The following is a 27373-nucleotide window of genomic DNA, read 5'->3' as shown; positions in this document are numbered from 1 at the left end:
ACCTTGTAAATAATGATATTTTTGTGTCTTTCTTTCAAATCCCTATGCCTTTAGTGCATTTTGTCTTCTAACATTGGCTAGGACAGCCAGTATAACGCTAAATAGAAACAATAATAGGAGGCAACCATGTTCCCCATTTTAAAATAGTATTTCTAAATTTTCCCCATTATGAATGGTATAGGCTGTTTGGTTTTAATTTCATTAATACATTTCATCCGGTTAAGAAAGATTCTTTCTCTTGCTATTTTCTTTTTAAGTTTATGAATGGGTGTAAAATTTTAACAAATACCTTTTATGCACCTATTAGCATAATCATTATCTTCTTTAGTCTGTTAATGTGGTGAATGACATTTATAGATTTTCATATGTAAAATGTAAAATTTCATATGTAAAATTTTCATATGTAAAACCATGGCTGAGGAAAAATGCAACTTAGATGCAGTGCATGATCCTTTTTAAAATATTCTATTTGGAATATCTATATGTATATATGCTCATGGCTGAAGCTATCTTGCAATTTCCCTCCTTCATATTATTCTTGTTTGATTTTTACTATCAATATATTTCTAACCAAGAATGTGTGAGTATGCCATCTTAAGCCTCTATTTTCTGGAATGGTCTTGGAAAGATATATTCCTCAAATGTTTGTTAGTATTTGGCTATAAAATGATATGTGCCTGTTATTTCTTTGTGGAAAGATTTTAAACTGATTCAATTTTTTAAACAGTTATAAAACCATTTGGACTTTCTGTTTCTTTTCATGTAAGCAGGTTATATTTTTCTAAGAATTTGTTGTGCAGTGAACAAAGATTAAACCTGAATAAAAAGACTGGTATTAGCCATGTAACTGGAAAAAAAATCACTCTACATCTCTGAGTTTCAGATTCTTCATAGATGAGCAGGGGAAGTTTGTATTATTTTCCAACTAGAAAATAGTTTGCATTTTATAATGTACTTTCATTGTCACTGGTATCACTTCATTATATTGAAGACCCCTTCCAGTTCTAAAATGCTACAATATCTAAATGTATTATGCAATACACTCTGAAAATCTCAAGGTTTTAAAAAAGTTTTTTTTTATCTTGGTATGCCAGATGAATACTATTTCATAAGAGGCAGGACAGAATAATACAGAAAATAGCAATACACAAAGCCATACATTACCAACAAATAAAATATCCTTTGTTTTGCAATAGAATTTTTATCCTTATAGGCTTCCATTTATTTGGTCTTTACATCTCAGTTTCTCTAACTTGGAACAACATGTGTAAATATAAAACAAGGTATATTACCCTAGCAGTTTGTCTTCCATCATCAATACCTTGCAGGCAACGATGGTATCAGTAATCCTTATTTACTGACAAACCCTCCCCCTCTCCCCACACTCTTCCTCATTTATACTGCTTATGACATTTAAACTATCCTGTTAATTTTCCTAATCACCCACTTGTATCTTTTCCTATCCAACCCATTCTTCTACTCTCTGTCCATTCTCTGCTTAACTATATCTCCATAGATTTCCTCTCTATATAATCACATTTTTTAGTGTTTAGTGTCCTTAGCCTCTCATTTTACTGTAATGTATTTTACATATCTGTCACCCCATTTTAATGTTTTTTAAGGGCTGGAACTGAATATTTTTGTATATTTGGGGCCTACTATCATTGTCTACAAAATTGCTTTTCCCCTTCAAAAGATTATCAACTTAAAGTAATTTTTAAACTTCACAAATCAGTAGTTTTCAACTCTGTCTGCACATTAGAATCACATAAGAAATTTTAAAGTACTAACAATGCCTTGGTCCTCTCTTCAGAGTAATTAAATCCAAATCTCTGATGGTGGAGCACTAGTGTTTCTTTAAAGCTTGTCAAGTGATTCTAATGTGCAGTCAGGGTTGAGAATCACATAAATGTGCAAAGGTCAGGAATCTGTGGCCTGCAAGCAGCTGTTTTTGTAAATAGAGTTTCATGGAACACAATGTTGCCCATTCTTTACATGTTATCTTTAGCTGCTTTCACTCTACAACGGCAAAGTTAAATGGTTGGGACAGAGGCCAGATGCCTATAAAAGCCTAAAATATTTACTATCTGGTTGTTTACAGAAATAGTTTTTCAATCCCTGACAGAGAGGGAACAAGTCCAGTTATATGCTGAACAAATATGGGAAAAAATAAACAGCTGCTAAACTTGATAAAAAGTAAAACTGATTTAAAGACTACCACGTACATTTTGAATATATTTTCATCAAGGCTCTCATTTTTAAAAATAATTTCTGTATTTACAATTACTTTATTTGAAAGCATAAATTGCCTCTTATGAGAGAGTTCCCATCATGAAAATCTGCCCTTATCATTCCACATAGCACATGTAGCATAGTGTTTGTTTCAGTTTCAGGGTTAATTTTTTAGTAGCTGCTTATCTACTGACCACATGCTATTGTCCTATTTTTCATATATTTTTAAGGACTAGAAAGAATTTTTAATATTAGACACATTTCTAGATTTATCTGCAGGGATATAAAAACTGTGATTTAAACTAATTTCTTCATAACAGAAGACAGAGTATCTAGTAGAAAGAACACTAGGACAACTAGAATTTGATTTCCACTCTGTCATTGACTTATTATGTAACACCAACAAAGTCCCTTATCTGCTATTGCAAAAGAGTTTCTCTATCCTTGCTGAAGTAATTTTAACAACTGAATATGCTTGGTTGTGGAGGAGAATTTATAATCTGATAGATATAATCATGCATGTTTTGAATTAGCATTCTCTTGTCAACTGTATTAGTCAGCCAAAGGGGTGCTGATGCAAAGTACCAGAAATCTGTTGGCTTTTACACAGGGTATTTATTTGGGATAGAAGCTACTGTTACAAGGCCCTGAAGAGTCCAACTCAAGGTACCATAGGAAGTACTTTCTAACCAAATGTGTGCTGTCAATTTTGAAGCAAGATGGCTGTCCAAATCTGTGAGGGTTCAGCCTTCCTCTCTTCCCTTAAGGCTCTGTGGGCCCAGCTTCTGATTTCAGCTGTGGGCTAGGGGGCCCATTTCTTTCTGGGCTCAGATGCTTTGGTCTCTTTACAAGGTCAGCTGTAAACTCTCAGGCGAATGGCTCATCTTTCTTCCTGGGGCCACAGGATCAAGTACCAGGAGAGTGGGGTACAGTCTTATGTAATTACCAAAAATTCTGGAATGGTTTTATAAATGGGTAAGAGGTATTTTTTTGAGGGATTGTGAGATGCTTGCTAGAAAAGGCCTAGATTGCTTTGAAGAGACTGTTGGTAGGAATATGGACACTAAAGAGACTTTTGATAAGACCTTAGAAGGAAACAATGAAACTATTATAAGAAACTGGAGCAAAGGTGATCCATGTTTTAAAGTTGCAGAGAACTTAGCAAGATTACCTCTTGAGGTTATATGGAAGACAGAATTTGAAAATCATAAACTTGGACATTTAGCCAAGGAGATTTCCAAACTAAATGTGGAAAATGCAGCCTGGCTTTTCCTTGCAGCCTGTAACAAAATATTAGAGGAAAGAGATAAGCTAATAACTGAATTGTTGGGCACAAAGAAACCAGAAACTGATTCTGGATATTCCAAACTTCTGGAAGTCAACCTCCCAGATGATAGTGCCCCATTTGAGGAAGTAATGAAACTTGGAACTTGTAGGCCAGGATTGAAAATGTAGCTATCCACGAAAGACTTGTGGAAAGCCTTACTGCCTGATGGCTTGGACCCCTGCTTCCTGCTAAATCAACAAGCTTTTTGAGAAAGCTGTATGAACAAAAATGACTGTCAGCCAGGACTAAAAGGGACATGGAGGGGAGAAACAGAAGGGACAATGACTTTAAGAGGAAGACCATGGAAGCTGAGGTATGGAATTAAGACATGGCCTTGGGCCAAGTGAGGAACCCACCCATGTGTATAGAGAGGGTGAGTTTGCCCTCGCAGTTGAAGAGGGTGGATGTTCCAGCCTGCTGTTCAAGGAGAGTTTTGCCATCCCAGGCTACAGAGGGTAGAGAATATTCCCCAAGGATTGGGTTAAGTGAGGCTAACACCCCATAGGTCTGAGAGGGGTGCACCTGTCCCCCACAGATTAGGAAAAGCCAGGTCACCAACTCATTGTTCTGAGAGGGTTGCCAGAGATTAGGGAGATTGTTACCACCACCTCACTGTACTAAGGTGTTGAGACTCTACCCCAGAGATTAGTTAAAGTATGGCCATCACCCCAATGTTCTTGTAGGGTGAGGTCTGGAGCCCAACTACCACCCAGATGTTTGATGAGGGTGGAACAAAGGAAATGGCCATTGGGCAAGCCTGTGGAAAGGGTGAGCCCCCATGAGGCCCCAAGGATGAGAAGAAACTGTCATCTTAAGAAAGACTCTCAGACTTTGAAATCTAATCGTGTATGCCCTGCAGGTTTACGGAATAGCAGGGGACCCAGTGACTCATGTTTCCCTCCCAATTTCTCCTTATGGTACTGCAAATATTTACCATTTGTACCATTGTATATTGGAAGCAGATAAATTATTTTGTTAAGTTTCAGAGGTCTACAACCAGACAGGATTTTGCCCCAAGACAAACTGTATTTCTTTAAACTGATTGTGATATGATTTTGTACTTGGCATTGTTACTGATTTAAGGTTTTTATTTACTTTTTGAATATTGTAATGTCTTTTTTGGCATTTAGAGGGTTGAGTGTGGCACTTTGAGATCATTTATGAATTCCAAAGGGAGAGATTATGTTTATAAACTGGTCTGTTCCTCTGGGTGCAATACCCTTTGGTTGTATTAGATTCAACTGAGATGACTTTCATTAAATTACATTAAGATTAGGGCATTGTTTCCACCATGTCATTAGGGCAACTCAGTTTGAGTTCCCACCCCCTTTGTGGGCTATATAAATGGATACTCAATCAAGGAGACACACAGAAAAAAGATACACAGAGGAAGAGAGTTCCATAGACACGGCAGCAGAGAGGTTTAATTCTGCAGCCCCAGGAGAGATGAGCCATTCACCTGATAGTTTACAGCTGACCTTGTAATGAGACCAGAGCAGCTGAGCTGGAAAGAAATGAGCTCTCCAGCCTTACAGATGAGATTAGAAGAAACTAGGCCTACAGAGCCTTAAGAGAAAGAAGAAAGCTAAACCCTTGCCGACATCACCCACAATTTTGCTTCAACACGGGGCAACAGAATTTGGTAAGGAAGTAACCGTGAGTTGGATCCTTTAGGGCCTTGTAACTGTATGCTATTGCCCCGAAGAAATACCCTTTATAAAAGCCAGCAGATTTCTGGTACTTTGCATTAAAGCTCCTCTTATCTAACACACCAGTATTTACTGTATTTTCTCAAGTAAATAAAAATATCTCAGTCAGTTTAATTTCTCACCTTCTATAGTAAAGAATAGTAAGATACCTGACTGATTTCTTCCAAACTATCCATGTAATAAGTTCCTATCCAGCAGGATATGACCAATGTCTGCAAAATGTTCAAGATTTAAAGAAAGAGTCATATGGGGTTTCTTAAATAAATGATAAACTGCTGTATTTAATTGAAAATTCTGTAAGCAATAAAGCTTAAGGATTAGCTGAGAGAATTTATAATACATAGTAAAAAAAGTCTAATAATAAGTTATTATAAGCCAAAACGAGACTTACTGAGCGATGTAATCTACAATTCTGAAAGTCAAAAAATGCAAAAAATCACAATCTTAGAGCTATCACTTTATATATTAATTCTCATGCACTCAAAATATTTAGGATACCAAGACATCAAAACTTGGTTTTTAACACTAATTATCAAAAGCCATTTCAAGATTGTAGCAACTGGTAAAATTTGAATATTGACTATATAAGTTAGATAATAATAGTATTGTATCAATTGTATACTTCCTGATTTTAATAATTGTATTGTGGCTATATAATAGAATGTTCTTGTTCTTAGGAAATACACTCTGAAATACTACTTAACTATTTAGGTGTAAAGGGGTACATATGATGGCTGCAACTACTGCAATTAGAGGGAAAAAACTCAAAAACATACGTATATATGTATACATGTAAGTATACGTATATGGAGAGAGTGAGAGAAGATAAAACAAAGGTAAATGTTAACAATTATTGAATCTGGGTATATGGGAATTCTTTCTACAATACATGCACATTTTTTATTTTTAATTAAAAAATGGTTTAATATATACTTATTATTAGAGAAGTGTGAGCTACAAAAAAAATCATGTATAATGTGCAGAATTCCCATACGTCACCCCTCCACCAACATCTTACATTGTTGTGAAAGATTTGTTACAGATTATGAAAGAACATCATCAGACTATTACAACTAACTGTGGTCCACAGCTTACATTTGGTATAGTTTTTCTATACACCCCTTATTATCAACATCATGTATTAGTACTGTACATTTGTTATAGTTCATGAGAACACTCATATTTGCTCTGTTAACCACAGTCCATCTTGCAGCACATGGTTCATTGTATTATACAGTCACATGCCTTGTACAATCTATCCGAAGTGTACACTCAGTGACTCTGTTTCATCACAGATTTGTACAGTCATTGCAGTATTAAATTTTTTAATGTTTTCCTCAGTCCAAAATTAAAAAAAATCCCCTATCCCCTGTTATTGACCATTAGCATGAATAGAGTACATTCTTTGATAATGATGCAAGAATATTACAGTATTGTTGTAAAATATCATCCACAAACTACATTAATTGTACTTTCCTATGAATCACCATGTAATAGTGATATGAATTCATTCTAGTTCATAGAAGAGCATTCTTGTATTTGTGCTATTAACCATGATCCTCATCCACCTCTGGGTTTATTATTTTACTCAGTCCCCAGATTATCCTCTAACTTTCTTTCAAATGACATTTACATTCCTAAACTTCCCCTTTCAGCCACAATCCCATTTATAAACCAGTCAAATTAGCCACACGCACTATAATGTGTTACCATCAACTTGATCCATTTCTACACTTTTATTGTGAAGCTAATTAAAAATTCTAAATACATTAAGGATCAGTACCCCTTCTCAGCCTTCCTCCTATTTCCCAGTAACCTATACTCTGTGTGTTTGTTCTTTGTATTTAGTTCATATTAGTGAGACCATGCATATTTTGTTCTTTAGTGTCTGTCTTATTTCACTCAGTATAATGTCCTCCAGGTTCATCCATGTTAACATATGTGTCCCAATTTCACTTCTTCTTATAGCAGCACTGTATTCCATCATATGTATATACTTCATTTTGTTTATCCATTCATCAGTTGATGGACACTTGGATTGTTTCCATCTTTGGCAACTGTGAATAATGCCTCTATGAACATCGTTGTGCAAATATATGTTTGTGTAATTGTTTTCAGCAATTCTGGATATATTCCTAGCAGAGGAATTGCTAGATCATACAGTGATTCTATATTTAGCTTCTGGAAGAACCATTAAACTGTCTTCCACAGAGGTTGTACCACTCTACATTCCCACCAACAGTGAAGGAGTATTCCTATTTCTCCACATCCTGCTAGCATGTGTTGACATTTTTTTTTAAAAAAAATGGTCATTTGATAAGGTTTGAGGTGATATCTCATTGTAGTTTTGATTTACATTTCCCTAATAGCTAGTGATATAAAACATTTTTCATTTGTTTTACGCCAGTTATACTTCCTCTTTGGAGAAATGTCTAAGTTTTGCCCATTTTTAAATTGGATTGCTTGCTCTCTTATTGTTGAGTTGTATGATTTCTTTATATAGCATGAAAGTCAAACCCTTGTCAGATCTGTGGTTTCCAAATAGTTCCTCCCATTTAGTGGGATGCCTTTCAACCTTCTTGACAAACTCTTTTGAAGCACAAAAGTGTTTAAGTTTGAGGAGGTCTCATTTATTGATTTTTTTCTTTTGTTGCTCATGTTTTTGGTGTAAGATTTAAGAAACCATCATCTACCACCAGGTCTTGAAGATGTATCCCTACATTTTCTTCTATGAGTTTTATGGTTGCAGCTTTTATATTTAGGTCTTTGGTCCAATTTGAATTAATTTTTGTATACGGCATGAGAGAGGACTTCTTTTCCTTTCTTTTGGATACGGATATCCAGTTCTCCCAGCACTATTTGTTGAATAGACTGTCCTGCCCCAGGCTTGGTGTGCTTTACAGCCTTGTCAAAACTCCATTTGATCATAGATGTGAGGGTCTTTTTTGACTCATTAATTTGGTTCTATATATCTATTTTTATGCTAGTACGATGCTGGGTGTTTTGAAAAATTATTTATTTATTTATTTTAAAGAAACTTTAGATTACATAAATGTTACATAAAAAACATAAGATATTCCCATATGCCTCATTCCCTACACCTCCCACATTTTCCCACATTAACAACATCCTTCATTAGTGTGGTACATTCATTACAATTGATGAACACATTTTGGAGCATGGCTATTAAGCATGGATTATAGTTTACATTGTAGTTTACACTCCCACTCAATTCTTTAGATTATAGCAAGATATATAATGACCTGCATCTGTCATTGCAATGTCATTTAGAACAATTCCCAAGTCCCAAAAATGCTCCCATATTATACCAGTTATTCCCTCTACCTTCACTCAGACCCTCCAGTGGCCACTGCCTCCACATCAATGATATAAGCTCTTCAATTGCTAGAATGACAATAAGTCTACAGCAGAATACCAGTAAGTCTACTTTAGGCCATAGTACATTCCCCAAACCTGATGATTCTGGGATGGTGATGCCCATTCCACCTCTAATTGAGAGGGGGCTTCAATTCCATAAGGCAGATGGATGGGATTATCTTGCTTGCAGTTTAAGGCTCTCTCTGTTCCTTGGGATGGTTGTTGTCCATCATCATTCCCTTGTTAGTTGTCCTGTGTGAGTCCAATGAACTGGAGAGTAGGTGTTGCAACTCTGTTGAGATTCTGAGCACTGCTGGCACATGGACAGCCCAAAGAGTTAAGCCTCTTGGATGTACACCTATCAATTCTAGTACTAATTATAGGTTCAAATAGAAGGGGCAGAAGAACCATTTGTAGGGAAACCACAACTGAGTCCAACTTTGTCACCCTGGGGAGCATAAATTCCAAAGTAGAGCCCACTGGCAAGGCACCAAATTCCTGAGCTGCCTGCCCTGCCTATAATGTCTAAGTGTCTCCAGAATCCTCAAGAGCCCTGATGTTTGAGGTAGTATTTACTTTGTTTTTTTGTTTTTTTTTTTTATTTTAAATTTTTTTTAATATATATATTTTTATTTATTGACTTTGTAATAATATTACATTAAAAATATATATGTGAAGTCCCATTCAACCCCACTCCCCCACCCCACCTCTCCCCCCCCCCCCCCAGCAACACTCATTCCCATCATCATGACACATCCATTGGATTTGGTAAGTACATCTTTGGGCACCTCTGCACCTCATAGTCAATGGTCCACATCATAGTATTTACTTTGGCAGTCAATGAGATCCTGCTGAGATGTGTATAAGCGTAACCTCTGGAATGACCTCCCAAGTGAAACTGAAGTCTCTTAGCCAAATAAACTCATTTGTCTTTACATTTTCCCCCTTTCAGTCAAGGTCTTTTTTCCAGTTGCATTGTTAGCTAGTCGGTGCTTGGTAGTAAAAATCCCTCAGTGCCAGGGAGGCTCATCCCTAGGAGTCATGTCCCATACTGGGGGGAAAGTAATGCATTTTTATTCCGAGTTTGGCTTAGAGAGAGACCACATTTGAGCTGTTTTTACCACTGTAACTACGTAATATGATTTAAAGTCTGGAAGTGACAGTCCTCCAACTTTGCTCTTCCTTTTTAAGATGTTTCTGGCTATTAGGGGCCCCTTACCCTTCCTAATTAACTTGATAATTGGATTTTCCATTTCTTTAAAAAAAAGTGTTGAAATTTTTTCAGAATTGCATTGAATCTGTATATCAATTTGGGTAGAATTGACATCGTAATAATATTTAGTCTTCCAATCCATGAGCACAGAAGGTCCTTCCTTTTATTTAGTTCTTTGATTTATTTTAGCAATGCATTTTTGTTTTCAGAATACAAGTGTTTTACATCCTTGGTTAAGTTTATTACTAATTTTTTCATTCTTTTAGTTGCTATTTTAATGGAAATTTTCCCCTGATTTCCTCCTTAGATTGCTCATTACTAGTATATAGTGACACTACTGATTTTTCCATATTAATCTTGCAGTCTGTCACTCACTGAACTCATTTATTAGCTCTAGTAGCTTTGTTGTAGATTTTTCAGGATTTTCTAGGTCTAGGAACATATCTTCTGTGAATAGCAAGAGTTTTACCTCTTCCTTTCCAATTTGGTAGTCTTTTATTTTTTTCTTGCCTGATTTCTCTAGTTAGAACCTCTTGCACTATATTGAACAAAAGTGGACATCCTTGTCTTGTTCATGATTTCAAGGGGATATCTTTCAGTCGGTTACCATCAAGTACAATGATAGCCTAGGAATTTTCAAATATACACTTTATCATATTGAGAAATTTCCTTCAATTCCTTTCTTTTTTTTTTAACTAAAATTTTTATTGTGAAATATTTCAAAAATACAAAAATGCACAGAAAATAGTGTAATGAGCATTTACCACTGAGATTTAATTCCTTTCTTTTGGAGTATTTTGATCAGGAAAGGATGCTGAAATTTCTGTCAAATGCCTTTACTGCATCAATCAGGATGTTCATGTGATTTTTCTTTGATTTGTTAATGTGCTGGATTACTGACTGATGTTCTTGTGTTGAAACACTCATGTCTGGGGTAAAACCCACTTGATCATGATGAATAATTCTTTTAATGTTTTATTGGATTCAATTAGGATATTATTGAGGATTTTTGCATCTATATTTAATATGAAAATGGGTCTGTAATTTCCTTTCTTTGTAGTATCTTTTTTTTTTAATTAAAGATTTATTTATTTATTTAATTCCCCTCCCTCCCTCGGTTGTCTGTTCTCTGTGTCTATTTGCTGCGTCTTGTTTCTTTTTCCGCTTCTGTTGTTGTCAGCAGCACGGGAAGTGTGGGTGGCGCCATTCCTGGGCAGGCGGCACTTTCTTTCGTGCTGGGTGACTCTCCTTATGGGGCGCACTCCTTGCGCGTGGGGTTCCCCTATGCGGGGGACACCCCTGTGTGGCAGGGCACTCCTTGCGCGCATCAGCACTGCGCATGGGCCAGCTCCACACGGGTCAAGGAAGCCCGGGGTTTGAACCGTGGAACTCCCATGTGGTAGACGGATGCCCTAACCACTGGGCCAAGTCCATTTCCCTCTTTGTAGTATCTTTATGTGGTTCACTATTAGGGTGATTTAGTTCCATAGAAAGATTTTGGTAGTGTTCCTTTCTATTGAAATTTTTGGAAGAGTTTGAATAAGATTGGTATTAAATCTTCCTTGAAAGCTTGGAAGAATTTACCTGTGAAGCCATCTGGTCCTGGGCTTTTCATTTTTGGCAATTGTTTGAAAACTCTTTCAATCTATTTAAATATATTGGGCTTCAATTTTCAGGAAGTTTTGGATCACAGAGTGGTTCAACAATGGCAGCAGAGGAATACTCGTATAGGATACTATTGACAGGTGATATATGGCTGACAGGGAGCTATACAGGGCATATGTCCAGGGTGCATGGTAATGTTTGGATATACTCATAGTGGCAACAATTAAAAACTACAGCTGGGGGGGTACTGGGTTCCTGGCCGGGGGTGCTCTGTCGTGGTCACTAGGGGAGCAGCGGCAGTCCCCTAGGTGCAACGGTAAGGACCAGGAAGGAATGAGGGTCCAACAGTGAGAGCATGACACTAATGACTATGCTTGTGAGCCTATATGCCTGAAATAAGAACAAGGCCTAGAGCAGCACTGTGCCTGGGAATTTCCTCCTGACAGCCTTTATGTTACTCAAATGTGGCCAGTCTCGAAGTCAAAATCAACATGTAAATGCAATGCATTCCCCCCAGCATGGGACATGACGCCCGGGCATGAGCCTCCCTGGCACCGAGGGATCACTATCAAGTACCAACTGATGATGCAACTGGAAAATTACCTTGAATTGAAGGTTCAATGCGGATCTAGCAGAATATCCCTGTCTACATATAATAACATGACTTTAAAATGCTGTTTGACCTAATGTAAGGGGGAAATGGAAAGGAGAAATGAGTTTATATGGCTATGAGTCTCTAAAAAAGAGTCTGGAGGTTGTCAGACGGATTGCCCTTATGCACAACTGAGCAGAGTCTAAGAGACAGATAAAGTAGATACAACCCCAGGTATTGGTTCTTTTGAGGGCTAAAGAGACCCACGGGTTCTATGGTCATGGCAGATGGAGTTCACTGCCATGTCAGATGGCCCTTCTTTGGAACTGTTGTTTCTGCATGATGGAACTGTACTCAGATGGAATCTCTTTTCATTAGACTTTCATGCTACTTTACTGGAATTGTAGTTGGTATTGGGGTTTAAGATATATTTAGGGGATTTGAATCTCTGGACTGACAATATGATAGCCAGGCCCTGAGCCTCAACAGACTTCAGCTCCTACACTCTGATTTATTGGACTTACCCCACTCAGCTAAGATGGAGTTGAAGAAGGACAACCATCACACCATCGAGCCTAGAGTGCCTACAACTGAAAGCAGGAGGATTGCATCCAGTATCCATGTGGAATCTGAGCCTCCTCTTGACATAGAGGTGCAACGGACACAACCAATCCAAGGTCCACAGAGAAAAGGTGGCATTGGTGTGGGAAAAGTGGCCATGGTGGCTGATGGGTATGGGGAATGGGAGGAAGAGATGAGATGTGGAGGCGTTTTGGGGACTTGGAGTTGCCCTGGATGGTGCTTCAGGGACAATCACCGGACATTGTAAATCCTCCCAGGGCCCACTGGATGGAACGTGGGAGAGTATGGGCTATGATGTGGACCATTGACCATGAGGTGCAGAGATGCCCAGAGATGTACTTACCAAATGCAATGGATGTGCCATGATGATGGGAGTGAGTATTGCTGGGGGGGGGGAGTGGTGGGGTTGAATGGGACCTCATATTTTTTTAATGTAATATTTTTACAAAATGAATAAAATTAAAAAAAAAGAAATAAATAAGCATTCACACACAATTAGTCTGCATCTATAAATGCATTTCCATATTTTTGAGCTCTAATTTCACTACTAAGGTGAGGGAAAGGCATCTTTGATCTATTTTGAGTCATATCTTCACTTCACATTCCTAGTATTTTAATTTTTAAAATTCCCAATCAGATCACAAGAACAAACTTGAAGAACACCTGATGTATAGCCATGGAGTGAGTTTTGCATTATAGGAATTGGTGTTGGGGCTGAGTCTAGGGTGAGAATTAGCAAATGGTGTTATTATTTATATAAAATCAATTCATTCACACTATTTTCTCACATTATTGCATTAGTTTGCTAGTACTACTTTAACAATAACTACATATTTAGTGGCTTGGAAACAAATTATTGTCTCAAAATTCTGGAGGTAAAAAGTCTGAAAACAGCTTCACTGGGCTAATTTACAACATTTTACTTAGTTTAAGCTACTTAACATAATTTGGATTTTACTAGAAGGCAAGATAAATCCACCAAGTACATGCTAGATTTTTTATTAAATCATGATTGGGGCACCTTTCTTATATTTGTGATTATGAACTACACTTTCAGTTTTCCTGTAGTATCCCCCACTATTATATAATCCTTTCTCTTTGAAATATGACTATTTGTAAGCAGTTTACTTTTGGACTATGTGAACTACAGTAAGTTGGAATTTCCATTTTAAGAGTGAATTCCATCCATGGGAAACCATGCATGGATGGAGCAGTATTTAAGAGGAATGCTCATAATAACAAGAGTAACATAACTTAACCACTGTAGGTCTAGCCATAAAAACAGGAAGATTCAAAGTAAGCAAGCAAACAAAATACCTGAAAAGTCCAATGCTTGATTTCAAATTGTTTGTGGTTGTATGTGTGTGTGTCTATGCAAGTGTGTGCAATTGTCACTTGTATATTTCCTGACAATCTGTTATATCTGTAATGACTGGAAATAAAATACCTACTCTGGGAAGAGTAAATTAAAAAAAAAAAAGAAAGTAAGATACAAAATTGTATGCTTAATGTGATTCCCATTTTGTAAAACAATTTAATGTGACATGACATACATAGCCATTAATATGCAATATATGATATATAAATATATGTATATGTGACATATACTATATACATATGCTATGAAGTATGTATATATGGCCTATACGTATATATGTGTATATATATATGATAGACACACAAAGAAAAAAGGAATAAAATATACCATAGTTTTAACTGTGTCTCTGAGTGATGAAAGTTTAGATGATATTATTCTCTTTAAATAGCTTTCTATATTTTCCAAATACTCTACAATTAAGTATGTGAAACTTTTATTATAAAATTTTTAATAAAACACCTACACTAATATATAATAACATGGAAAAAATAGAATAAAAGGTTAAGTTAAAAAAATACAAAAACAGGACACAGCTTTATCACCCAAATAGTTCTCTCATCAGTATTATATGCCACAGAGTCAAGATAATGGAAAAGTAACAATTAGATTTGATAATTAAAAGGTCCTAGTGAGTGATGAGTTGAAGAAAAAAGCCTAATTTGTGTTGAGAAGTAAATGGGAGGCAACAAAATGAAAATATCTAGTGTAGAATACTTCAAGGACCCTGATCTGAAGAGGAGAGGGGAAATGAGGAGTTGTAAGCTCAAGGAAGATAGTTTTTATTTTTAAAAGTGGGAGACTAGAGTACATTTATATACTGGTGTGTCAAATGCCAGGAGAGAATAAAAGGTTGAAAACATAGAAAAATGAGTGAAGGAGATCAGGTGGATCAGGGAATAAAAGTGCACCAATACATAAAGAATTTCTTTTTGTATAGGAAATTACATTTTTAAAAAATCTTATAATATACATCTATGTGCATTTTTATTTACTTTTAAATTATACTTATAAAATGTTATTTAAAACTAGGTTATGCTAATGTGGAGTCATGTCTGTATATTACAATATATAAATTTAAAATTAACATATTATATCTTATCATTACTTGTACCTGATATGCCTCAATCATCCTATTATCATATTTCCTGCAATATCACAGTTTCAATTTCTGCAAGATTTTCACAAGCAATGCAGGAAAAGCTAGCCCAGGTCATTTAAAGGTGAGAAAGAAAAATTATTTTGGTATCTAGTATATAAAAGAGAGAGAAAAAGTCCTGTTTAGCATGTCATGGTAACGTCAAAGATCTATTTTAGTGGTTACAAATTATGGTAGCTAGATTATACGCAAAGTAAGGACGTTTTGCCAGCTAAGTCAGGCTATATACTTCTCCCGCATGAAACTTAGGCTACACATCTCTGGCTTTTTGCACACATTGTTCCATCTATAATGCCCTCCAACTTGCTAAACCATATAATTAAGTTCCTGGAAGTACTGGATCTAAATTAACATCCCTTAAGACATTTTGTGGAAAATAATCTAATGTGATGGAATATTCTTCCCCTACTAAGCACTTACATGAATTGTTTTAGGACATACTTCATTATTGTTTTCACATCAATTTTATATGTGTAAGTTCCATCTTCCCCAAACACACCAGACATGCTCCTGAATCAGGGCCTTTGTACTTGCTGTTTCCACTGTCTAGAATACCTTTCTCTTAAATATCTGAGTGATTTGCTCCCTCCTCTCCTTCAAGTTTTGCTCAAAGTTCACTCAAAGAGAACTTTCTCAGTAATGTTATCCTTAACAACTCTATTGAAAATTGACCCCTTTACTTTTAATTTATCTCTCATTCCACCTTATTTTTTTTACATAGCATTTATACTCTTCCAATATACCATGTAATTTACTTTGAAATATTTTAATTTCCAAGCCTGCAAAAAATCTGCTTAAAGTTGTTCACCATTGTTAATGGATTAATTTAACCTTCTGATTTAATTTTTCCTTGGGTTAAGAGGGATTCTTTCTACAGTTCTCTTCACTTTTTGCCCTCTTATAGCCTACAAAACAACTATGAAAGCCAGAATTTGCATTAGTCACAATATTTATTTTAAGGTATCCTTCACCTCCACTTTTATTTACATAATATATTTTTTGAGGGTTCGCTTTTCCTTTTTATTTATTTTTGAGAGTTTATTTTTTTTGTATTTTTTTGAAGATACATAGATCACAAAAAATGTTACATTAAAAAATAAGAAAAGGTTCTCACATACCCCACGCCCCACCCCCTCCACCCCTCCCACATCAACAACCTCTTTCATCATTGTGGCACATTCATTGCATTTGGTGAATACATTTTGGAGCACTGCTGCACTGCATGGATTATAGTTTACATTGTACTTTACACTCTCTCTTCCAGTCTATGCAGTGGGTTATGGCAGGATATATAATGTCCAGCATCTGTCCCTGCAATATCATTTAGGATAACTTCAAGTCCTGAAAATGCCCCCACATCACATCTCTTCTTCCCTCTCCCTGAACTCAGCAGCTACTGTGGCCACTTTCTTCACATCAATGCTACAGTTTCTTCCACCATTACTAGTCACAGTAGTTCTATAGTAGAATAAAAGTAAGCCCACTCTAATCCATATTTTATTCCTCCATCCTGTGGACCCTGGGATAGTGATGTCCACTCCACCTCTATATCGAGAGGGGGCTTAGACCCACATGGTTAATGGATGAAATTCTCCTGCTTGGAGTTGTAAGCCCTCTTGGTTCACTGGTGTGGTGGTTGACCATCCTAACCTCTACATAATGTATTACTTGGTCAATATTTTGGTATGAAATTTCTTTTCAATAAGAGTTTAAATGATATTTTATAATTATGTCTGTACTGTAAAAAACATTTTTAGTATTAGGATAATTTACATGAGTTTTCTTCCAGATTCTCTCAATAAATTACTACTCAGTATCACAGGTCCTAATATTTTATCTGACATAATTGATTTCTTTTTAATATGGCTAGAAAAAATTATGGATCAGCTCTGAATCATCTGGAATGCATGCAGAAAACTCTTGATCAATGAGGGCACACACACCTCCTTTAATGGCTGGAATAAATTCAAAAGCTACATGCTTTTGTAAAACCACATTTCTAAGAGTACTCTTCCTGCTATAATTAGGTCCAAGAGTTAGCTGTTCATGCATCTGACTGGCTAACTGTTTCTTGTTTCAGGTTTTTAATGTGCAAACTTCATAGAAAATACAATGATCTCAAATCCAAAAAGGAATTAGAGGATGAGGCTGTTCATATAGGTAAAGACAAGGAAGAATCTGTGTAAATTCATAGTAGTAAATGTGTTCACTATCAAAAAAGAATGATAAGAAACTCAATATGCAATACAAAAAGTTAGACAGTAAGCAACAGCACAATGAGTTTCAAACTTTTCAGTCTCAGAACCCTTTTACATTCATAAAAACTATCACAGATCTTAAAGAGCTTTAGTGTATGGTAAAGTAAAACTGAGACATTAATATATTTATTCATTAATTCATTTAAAATAATAATAAACTTATGTAATATAAATAACATTTTTTTTTAAATTTTTTTATTTTTTATTGACTTTGTAATAATATTACATTAAAAATATATATGTGAGGTCCCATTCAACCCCACCCCCCCACCCCCCCTCTCCCCCCCCCAACAACACTCGTTCCCATCATCATGACACATCCATTGGATTTGGTAAGTACATCTTTGGGCACCTCTGCACCTCATATACATTGGTTCACATCATGGCCCATACTCTCCTCTATTCCATCATGTAGGCCCTGTGAGGATTTACAATGTCCGGTGATTACCTCTGAAGCACCATCCAGGGCAGCTCCATGTCCCGAAGACGCCTCCACCTCTCATCTCTTCCTGCCTTTCCCCATACCCTTTGTCCATTATGTCCACTTTTCCCAATCCAATGCCACCTCTTCTATGTGGACACTGGATTGGTTGTGTCCATTGCACCTTTATGTCAAGAGGAGGCTCAGATTCCACCTGGATGCTGGATGCAATCCTCCCATTTTCAGTTGTAATCACTCTAGGCTCCATGGTGTGGTGGTTGTCCTTCTTCACCTCCATCTTAGCTGAGTGTGGTAAGTCCAATAAATCAGATTGTAGGTGCTGGAGTCTGTTGAGGCTCAGGATCTGGCTATCACATTGTCAGTCCAGAGATTCAAATCCCCTAAATATATCTTAAACCCCAACATTAACTGCACCTCCAGCACATTAGCATGAAAGTCTTATGAAGGGAGATCCCATCTGAGTCCAGATTCATCACACATAAACACCATTTCCAAAGAGGGGCCATCTGCCCTGGTAGTTAACCCCATCGGCCATGACCATAACTCCCATGGGTCTCTTTAGCCCTCAAAGGAACTAATATCTGGGGGTTGTATCTGCTTTATCTGTCTCTCTGACTCTGCTCAGTTGTGCATGAGGGCAAACCTTCTGCCAGCCTCCAGACTCTTTTTTAGAAACTCGTAGCCATATAAACTCATTTCTCCTTTCCATTTCCCCCTTACTTTAGGTCAAACAGCATTTTAAAGTCATGGTATTTTATGTAGACATGGATATTCTGCTGATCCGCATTGAACCTTCCGTATAAGGTCATTTTCCAGTTGCATCATCAGTTGGTAGTTGATAGTGGTCCCTCGTTGCCAGGGAGGCTCATCCCCGGGTGTCATGTCCCACGCTGGGGGGAAGGCATTGCATTTACATGCTGAGTTTGGCTTCGAGACTGGCCACAATAAATAACATTTTTGAAATGACCACATTTTCTAAAACAACGCAGTGAGAAGAGTAGCCTAGTTTCATGTTTTTGAATTATCTTTCCTGTCTAGCTTAATGGAAGACAGCTGGATACCTATTTCTTCTTTTACATTCAGGTTGTCTCAATACCTTATGCCATGTAGGCTCTGAAAAACTCCAGTGAACACATGTGAGAGAATAAGAGTGAAAAAGGCAAATAAAGCCTTAGTATTATTACTATGAAAATAGTTTTAACTGCTTGAACCCCCTGAAAAGATCTTGGGGACACCCCTAGGAATCCCTAAAACATACTTTGAAAACCCTGCAAAAGAATAAATCTAAAAAATGCAGAAAGAAATAAAACTAAAAGCTACAAATAATATTAGAAAACAGTAGAATTGACAGAAACAATTCTATCAAAAAAATTAATGTGGGAAACGGACTTTGGCCCAGTGGTTAGGGCGTCCGTCTACCATATGGGAGGTCCACGGGTTCAAACCCCGGGCCTCCTTGACCTGTGTGGAGCTGGCCCATGTGCAGTGCTGATGCGCGCAAGGAGTGCCGTGCCACGCGGGGGTGTCCGCGTGGGGGAGCCCCACGCGCAAGGAGTGCGCCCATGAGGAAAGCCGCCCAGCGTGAAAAGAAAGTACAGCCTGCCCAGGAATGGCGCCGCCCACACTTCCCGTGCCGCTGATGACAATAGAAGCGGACAAAGAAACAAGACGCAGCAAATAGACACCAAGAACAGACAACCAGGGGAGGGGGGGGAATTAAATAAATAAAAAAAAAAAAAAAAAAAAATTAATGAAAATGAAGGCTTCTGGCAAGTCCAATTATGAAAAAAGAAAACAAAAATATATAATATTGGAATGCGATCAACTATTAAATCAGAGAGAAATTTTAAAAAGATTATTATGTTTGATTCTATGTAAATAAATTTGAAAATATGAGTGAAGTAGATAATCATCTAGGAAAATAGTAATTACCAGTATTGCTTTAAGAAACAGAAGGAAACTGGAAAAAGTCAATAACCATGGAATAAAATGAAAACATTCACAAAAAATGACCTCCAAAAATGGCAAGGTTCATATATTTTTACAAGAAAATTCTACCAACTTTAAAGAATAGTTATTTCCCTGAACTAGATATTTTTCCAGAGCACAGTAAAATATGGAAATTGTACCAATTCATTTTATAAACATAGCGTAATTTTGACAAATTATGACAGAAATAGTACAAAAAAGAAAAGTATAAACTAATATCGTTTATGATGGCAAAAATCCTAAATCAAATGCTTTCAAATCCAATATAGTAGTATGCCAAGGGACTACTGTGCCATGACCAAGTACAGTCTTAAAATCTTGTCTTCTTCAGAAGGGGGATATTATAAATCCTGCATAATTTGGGAACCAACACAAAAATGTAATTAAATAATTTTGTTAAAACATTAAGAGTAACAACAAGGAGAATTAAAGATATCCTGCAAAAGTAAAGAAAAAAAAGAAAAAGGCATTGAAAATAGTAAACATGAAGTAGGATTGTAAGAGTAGGTACAACCAACATTAATCACATTTAATAAATAGATTAAATTCTTCTCTTATAAGACAGAAAAAAGGATTTGGGTAAAAAAGAAGAATCTAGCTGTATGCCTCTTAGGCAAACTTAAAACAAAATGGAAATAAAGGGCTGGACAAAGGTATCTCAGGCCAGTGGCTCTCAAAGTGTGGCCTGTGGACCACAGCATCATTATCACCTGTGACTTTGTTAGAAATGCAAATTCTAGAGCCCCACAACAGACCTACTGAATCAGAAACTGGTGATTGGGCCCAGTAATCTGCATTTTAAGACATGCTCCAGGTAATATGCATGCCCGCTGAAGTTTTAGAACCATTGCCCAAAATGTTAACAAAACAGAAAGCAGAAGTGGCAAATGCAACTATCAGACAGAATAAAATTCAAGATAAAAAGAGACAGAGGGAAATTTTGATGATGGCATTTTGCTGTTGGAGTTTTGCTGTTGGAGTTTTTGAGTTGGAGCCCATGAAGTGAACATACTGGAGAAGACCACAGAGGTTTAGAAACAGTTCCTTAGACACAGCAGAAGCCTTGGGGAGAGAGACTTGATAGTGTACAGCTGACCTTGTGGAGAAAACAGAGGAACTGATCCCAGAAAGAAATGAACCCCAGGAAGAGAGGAACCCAGGAAGCCTGAATCCTGGCAGACATCAGCAGCAATCTTGCTCCAACACGTGGCAAAGACTTTGGTGAGAGAAGTAACTTATGATTTACGGCCTGTTAACTGTAAGCTTCTACTCCAAATAAATGGTCTTTATAAAAGCCAAAAAAAAAAGACAGTGGCAAATTCCATATTGGTGATGGGAAAAATTCACCAATAAGATATTTAATTATGAAACTTTACATATTATATCAACAACTAAAAGAAAGATTTTTAGAAATATAAGGAGAAATGAACAAAACCATCATAGAGGAAAGCCAATATCCTTCCCAGGGAAATGGGGAAATAAAATAGATTAAAAAATAAGGATATGGAATATTTAAAAAAAATATTTGAAAAGCTTGGTATAATGAGGAACGTCATTCCTAATAAATAAACTTTCTGACTTTGGGGGCGGGAAGGTTAAAGAGGAACTCAAATTTTAAATTGGAAAATATGAGCAATGAAAAATATTGAAAGCTCTATACTTCAGAGCCTAAGGGATGAAGCCAAATCAGCACCCTGGGAGATTTCAGAGTTTTTAAAAGCTTTTGGAAAAAAAAAGCAAGGGAATAAATGAACCAAGCTTTCAACTCAAGAGGCTAATAAAAGAAAAATATGGACAAAGGAATGAAAGGAATTAAAGATGATAGCAGAAATTAAGTTGGAAATCTCTCCCCATTGTAGACTTCTTAATTAGTAAAGCTGTGGGAAAATAGCTTGAATTTGAATTTTGGGAACCTGGCTTGAAGTTGAAATGTTTCCATAATGTAGATAAGAAGTGTGGGCTTAGGAACACTAGCCTTGACTAGACAGAATGCTGTCTGGTCAGCACAAAATCTGTTTGCATGTGGAGACGTTTGAACTTTGTTATGGCCTGCTCCCTAGCATTGCCAGTGCTACAGCTTTAATAACAAGCAGCCTTGAAGATAAACATAGATAACTACTGCTTTGTAATTTCTAATAAATATGATGTGGAAACTAGGGTTGAGACTCTCAGTTCCAGAAGCTGTTGAGTCTCCTGGTCCCATCTTTAATTTCTCTCTTGTGTCTTTCTTACTGTCCTTTTATTTCTTCAGTTCTGTGTAGCCTTCCTTTCGTGAAAACCTATTGCTGAGCTGGTCTCAACATAAAGCCAACAGATTTTTTTGAATACCACTAAATTAGAAAAACCCTGGCAAGTCTAATAAAAAAAGGTGAACACAGGAACTTTAGGAATGTGAATAGAGGCATAACTAATAAAAGAGATGAAAAAATAGAGATTGCTGTGTGTAACTCTGAGATCTATGTGAAATGAAATTTCCTAGTGAAATACCAGCTCTCAAAGGTAAACTGAAGATAAAATATTGTTGGTTGCATCACATTTTCTATGGGAAATTGTAAAGGAGTCATTTCCCCCACCTCAACCTTAGCCCACGGCTCAGATATTTTTATGAGTCTACTCTACCAAAACTTCAATGAACACATAATTTCTGTAAGCACAGAAAAACGGGTAGGCTAGTATTCATCTGATACTCATTCTTGTAGGCTAGTATTTACCTGATATCGAACTTGTATTGAAATGGTCCCCCTCCAAAAACAAAACCTATGGACTAAATCACTTAAATATTCAGATGTAATCATCCTCCTCCTCCTCCTCATCATCATCATGACTAAGTAGGGTTTATCCCTGGAATGCAAATTTGGTTCAATATTATGTGCCAGATATTGTTCTAGGCAAAAGAGCGATGATATATAGCAGTGAAACACACAGAATCCTTGCCCTCATAGGATGGGAAAGAACTTTTAAATAAGAGAAAATAGCAGGTGAACCTAATAGCAATTGGATCGCTGTCTGTATTAGTCAGCCAAAGGGGTGCTGATGTAAAATACCAGAAATCGTTTGGTGTTTTTAAAGGGTATTTATTTGGGGAAGGAGCTTACAGATACCAGGCCATAAAGCATAAGTTACTTCTCTCACCAAAGTCTATTTCCACGTGTTGGAGCAAGAAGGCTGCCGACACTTGTGAGGGTTCAGGCTTCCTGGGTTCCTCTCTTCCCGGAAATCCAGCTAAGGCTTTAGCATCAAACTCCAACATCAAAACTCCAATATCAAAACCCCTCTAACTCTGTCCTTAGCTATGCCTTTTATCTGTGAGTACCCACCCACCAAATGGTGGAGACTCAATGTCCTACTGGCACAAGAGGTTTTCATAATTACTTAATCAAGTAAACCTATGAATCCAATATAATCTAACATGCCCAGAGGAAAAGATCAGTTTACAAACATAATCTAATATTTCTTTTTGGAATTCATCAATAATATCTAACTGCTACAGCGTCTAAGTGCAGTGGCGTGCTACTGCAGAGATTTAGGCAGGAGAGTGGCATGATCTAAACTTCCATGTTAAAAAGTTGTCTTTGGGGTCACAATAGCAGTTACCATTGGGGTAGGGTAATGACTGGGAGAGAGCATGAGGGAGTCTTTTGGGGTTCTGAAAATGTCCTAGATCTTGATCTAGGGAAATTGGCTACACAGGTGTATACATATGTAAAAATGTATCAAGCTGTATGTTTCACTTTACTGTGTGAGAGTTATACCTTAATTTAAATAGAAATGTAATTAGTGAATGCTGTATTGCAGTTTGACCAGGTAGGAGGCTATTGTAATAACGTAGGCAAGAGAAGATAATGTCATGGGTTAAGGTGGTAACATTAAAGATGAAATGAACCTATTTCAAATCTATTTTGGAGGTAGACATAATCAGACTTGCTGATGGACTGGATGTAGAACCCTATGATAAAACTAAAGTTATATTTCTTACCTCAATACACACAAAATAAATGCAAACTGGATTAAGGAGGTAAATATAAAAACCAAACAAAACAAAATTAAAACATTAGAAGAAATTATATGAACATTCTTTCATAATCTTAGGTTATAGTTGAAATTCATAACCAAGGTCCCCAAACTAGAAATCATAAAGTTGAAAGATTTGAGTACCTAAAAATTAAAAGTTTCAGAAGCACAAAAAAGCACCATAAACAAAGTTAAGATAAAAGGGACATAGTGTGAGGAAATACTTTGCAAAATATAGCAGACAAAATTTAATATTCATTAGCAAAGAGATCCTATAAATTAATTAGAAAAAATCAAATGATATAATTTTAAAATAGTCAAAGGATACAAACTAGTAATTCTGGGAAATACATGCAAAGTGGCAAATAAATACATGAAAGGATGCTCAGCCTCATCAGTAATCAGAAACAAATGCAAAATAAAGTATGAAGTGCCATTTTTATTCACCCATTTAGCATACATTTTTAAAAACTGAATTGCTTTGATCACCTCCTATTGACTCCATTTTTGAGGGAGGGATCCCCTACCTTAAACAGTATGATAAGGTCCTACACACTGCACCTGACACTGGACAGTTGAGCTTGACAGCAGTTTATAAATTAGTATAACCTTTTCCGAAGGTGATTTATCAATATACATTAAATTTTCAAATAACCTATAACCTAGCAATTTCACTTCTAGGGATCCATTTATTCAACAGAAATATCTCGATATAGTGAAAAAATGTGTGCATTCTAATGATGTTTACAGAGTCAAATAGTGACAAAACTAGTAACTTCTTAAAATTACAAAGTACCTATTCATACTGGAATAATTATATAAATTATCTTACATCCATACCATAGAATAGTCTATGTACAGACATACATGAAAGATGTCTGGTATATATTAAGTGGAAAATACAAATCACATACTTCCATACAATCCATTTTTTTTCAAAGACACACCAAATTGCTGACAATTTGGAGTTTTGAGAGGAAAGCTGAACCTTGAAGTGAAAGCCATCTTTCCACTCCACCCCAATATTTTACTGTTAAAATTTTAAGCATAAAAAATCTTAAAAAGAATTTACAGTAGACACATATTCACTTCTTACATTTTATCAGTGACATTTTGCTATATGTATTTGGCTTTTACACTTTTTACACAATAAACCTTTAAATATATGGTTTGGATTTTTTAACACATGGATATATTTAAAAAATACAGTTTCAGTAAATTAATTGATATTACTTTCAATCAGAATAGAAACAAAATACATTTTTACAAATTATTATCCCCCTTACTGCATCTTCTAGAGTACCAATATTTCATGTTTCAATTCTACAAATAAAAAACTACCAACCCTTGGAGAAGTAATGCAGTGCTGTCTTATTCCATGCTTTAGATAAAATCATTTCCATTGTTTCATCTCAGAAATAACTTCCATGCCTTTAAAACTGGGTTATTTCAATCACTATTGGCCACACACTTTTATAACATTTTCTTTTCTTATAACTGGGTATGAATGTATATTTTTGTACTCAGTTATCCTGTCACTTTCAAATTATGTCATGGTAACTATTGTAGTTAACTATAACTATAGTATAAATATAGTAATTAGAACAGTTTTAACATTAAAAAAGAACTGAAAGGCAGTAGAAACTTATCTTTTCCCCTCAATTACTCTCTCTTTTGTTTTCACTTTTATTTCTTCCTCATTCAGTATGACTGTAGTACTATATTCCCCGGTACTTTTGTCTCTTACAGGAAAAATGTTTTTGACCAGTTGTAGATGAGGAGCTGGCATTTTTAGGTGAAATTCCTACTTCGGATTTTGAAAAACTGAAGTCTGATCAGCATTGACCGTGGTAGATAATAGGAAATATGAAAATGAGAATTCCAATCCTTCTCACAAAATCACACACTGGGAATGAGACATTTATGCAACTGTTACGCTCAAAGACATAAACGTGGTTTTCAATTAATGTAAATCAATAAGGAATAAATCATGTAACATCTTTTTTTAAATAAAAGGTTAAAATATGCAAAACCACAAATGCTTACAACTTTTATGTTGAAATAAAATCTATACACACTTCAACAAATACAGCCCATTCTCTCTACAAACAGAATGAGAATGAAACTAAGATTATATCCAGTACAGTTAAACGTATAACGAATACATGAGGATACTGACTGTAACAGTATGCTTACCCAATTAAATTTAAGCTATATTCAGACACTTCCTGCATGGCCACTTTATAATTAAAGTAAGATACGTGCAAGCGCAAATTTCGTTAAGAGAGCGTCTCCCTGTTATTCATGAAAATATGCCTACCATCACTCCAGGCTTGTTACTGACAACACAAATGCCCCATTCTTTCCTTTCAAGTTAAGGCAAGCTCATGAACACTATTTTTTTTTTTAACCGTCATTCCCTCTAATTACTTACTGTTAAAATTGTGTTCCTCAGGTTGCCTGATGTTCAGTCAGATATCTATATACATCTTCGTTATTCCACAGTTCCAGGTAACGAGCTCTCCTGCCCCTTAAAGGCCTCTGGTTTCTCTTGGCGCGCTCTATTTCTGAAGGGAGTTTCTAAAGAGATCAAGTCCAATGTTTCCCCACAGAGGATGCTATCTATGCACAAGATCCCTTGGCCTAAACTTCTCTCATTGTGGAGATACGATACTCTAGAAATTCACTTCTATGCCAATTTTAAGAATATTTTTATGTATGAGAGAGTTCAAGCTGGGTTCCAGGTAGCACTTTTATACACCCCGTCTGAGATGCTCACATCATATCAGTAAAGGGGAAGCCTGGGCACCGTGTCTGGTGGCTCATCCTCTAAGAGTTATCTTTGGATGGCTCACACAGCGTTAGGCACCACCTCCGAGAGGGTGACCCACTGGCGAGGGGAGTCCATAACTCTGTCAAGAATTTTTTGGATACAGGACCTAGGCTCTAGGCGCCAGCCCTTGGAATCACCCCTCCCAGGATTCCAGCCCGTTCTCTCTCAGGATTTGGCTGGCCTAACCCAGTATGTGAGGGAGCAGCCTGATGATGGTCTGACTCACCAGACATAGTGCGGAAATTGGGTACCCTCTCCCCTGACAAAATCTAATTCCCCTTGTTCAAAACCTGAGAAAGAAACCTCGCACTTTGGCGACAATAGCTGCTCTGCCACTGCAGACTGGCAAGGCTCCAGCACCGCAATGTAAGGAAGCCGCAAAGACGGTACGCATGCGCTTGCCAGCTCTCCTGCCCCGCCCCTCGCCCAGCTTCCTAGCACTCCTAGGCTCTTTTGCTAGGCTGTCACACAAGCGTGTTACTTAGTAAATCCTCCAAGCGGCAGAATGGTTTCCTAGAGGAAGCGTGGCAAGGGAGGGAAAAGGGAAAGACGGTGGGAGCCAGTGCTCCCAGAGCATAACCAGCGGGAGAGGGAGGAACGCTGGAGCTCCCCGGGAAAGGAAGGAGCTGAGAGGCGATGGACAAGGAACTTGGCTGGAGGTGGAGTGC

At 36.8% G+C, this 27373-nt stretch overlaps 1 protein-coding gene across 1 annotated transcript in view; it reads right to left on the bottom strand.

The window, feature by feature from the left end:
- Positions 1 to 27024, bottom strand: part of RADX (RPA1 related single stranded DNA binding protein, X-linked) — a 116227-nt gene extending 89203 nt beyond the window's left edge. Inside the window, 9 exon segments of the mRNA XM_071212976.1 lie at positions 11444 to 11504; positions 15128 to 15215; positions 15217 to 15262; positions 26307 to 26353; positions 26355 to 26414; positions 26416 to 26556; positions 26558 to 26627; positions 26630 to 26821; positions 26824 to 27024. Of these exon segments, the coding sequence (XP_071069077.1) occupies positions 11444 to 11504; positions 15128 to 15215; positions 15217 to 15262; positions 26307 to 26353; positions 26355 to 26414; positions 26416 to 26556; positions 26558 to 26627; positions 26630 to 26821; positions 26824 to 26938 (820 nt within the window). The 5' untranslated portion in view covers positions 26939 to 27024.
- Between the last annotated feature and the right edge of the window lie 349 nt (positions 27025 to 27373).

The sequence above is a fragment of the Dasypus novemcinctus genome, chromosome X (assembly GCF_030445035.2).
Source record: "Dasypus novemcinctus isolate mDasNov1 chromosome X, mDasNov1.1.hap2, whole genome shotgun sequence".
Classification (NCBI taxonomy): domain Eukaryota; kingdom Metazoa; phylum Chordata; class Mammalia; order Cingulata; family Dasypodidae; genus Dasypus; species Dasypus novemcinctus.
The sequence above is the reverse complement of the archived record's forward strand: the minus strand, read 5'-3'. Positions and strand labels throughout refer to the sequence as shown.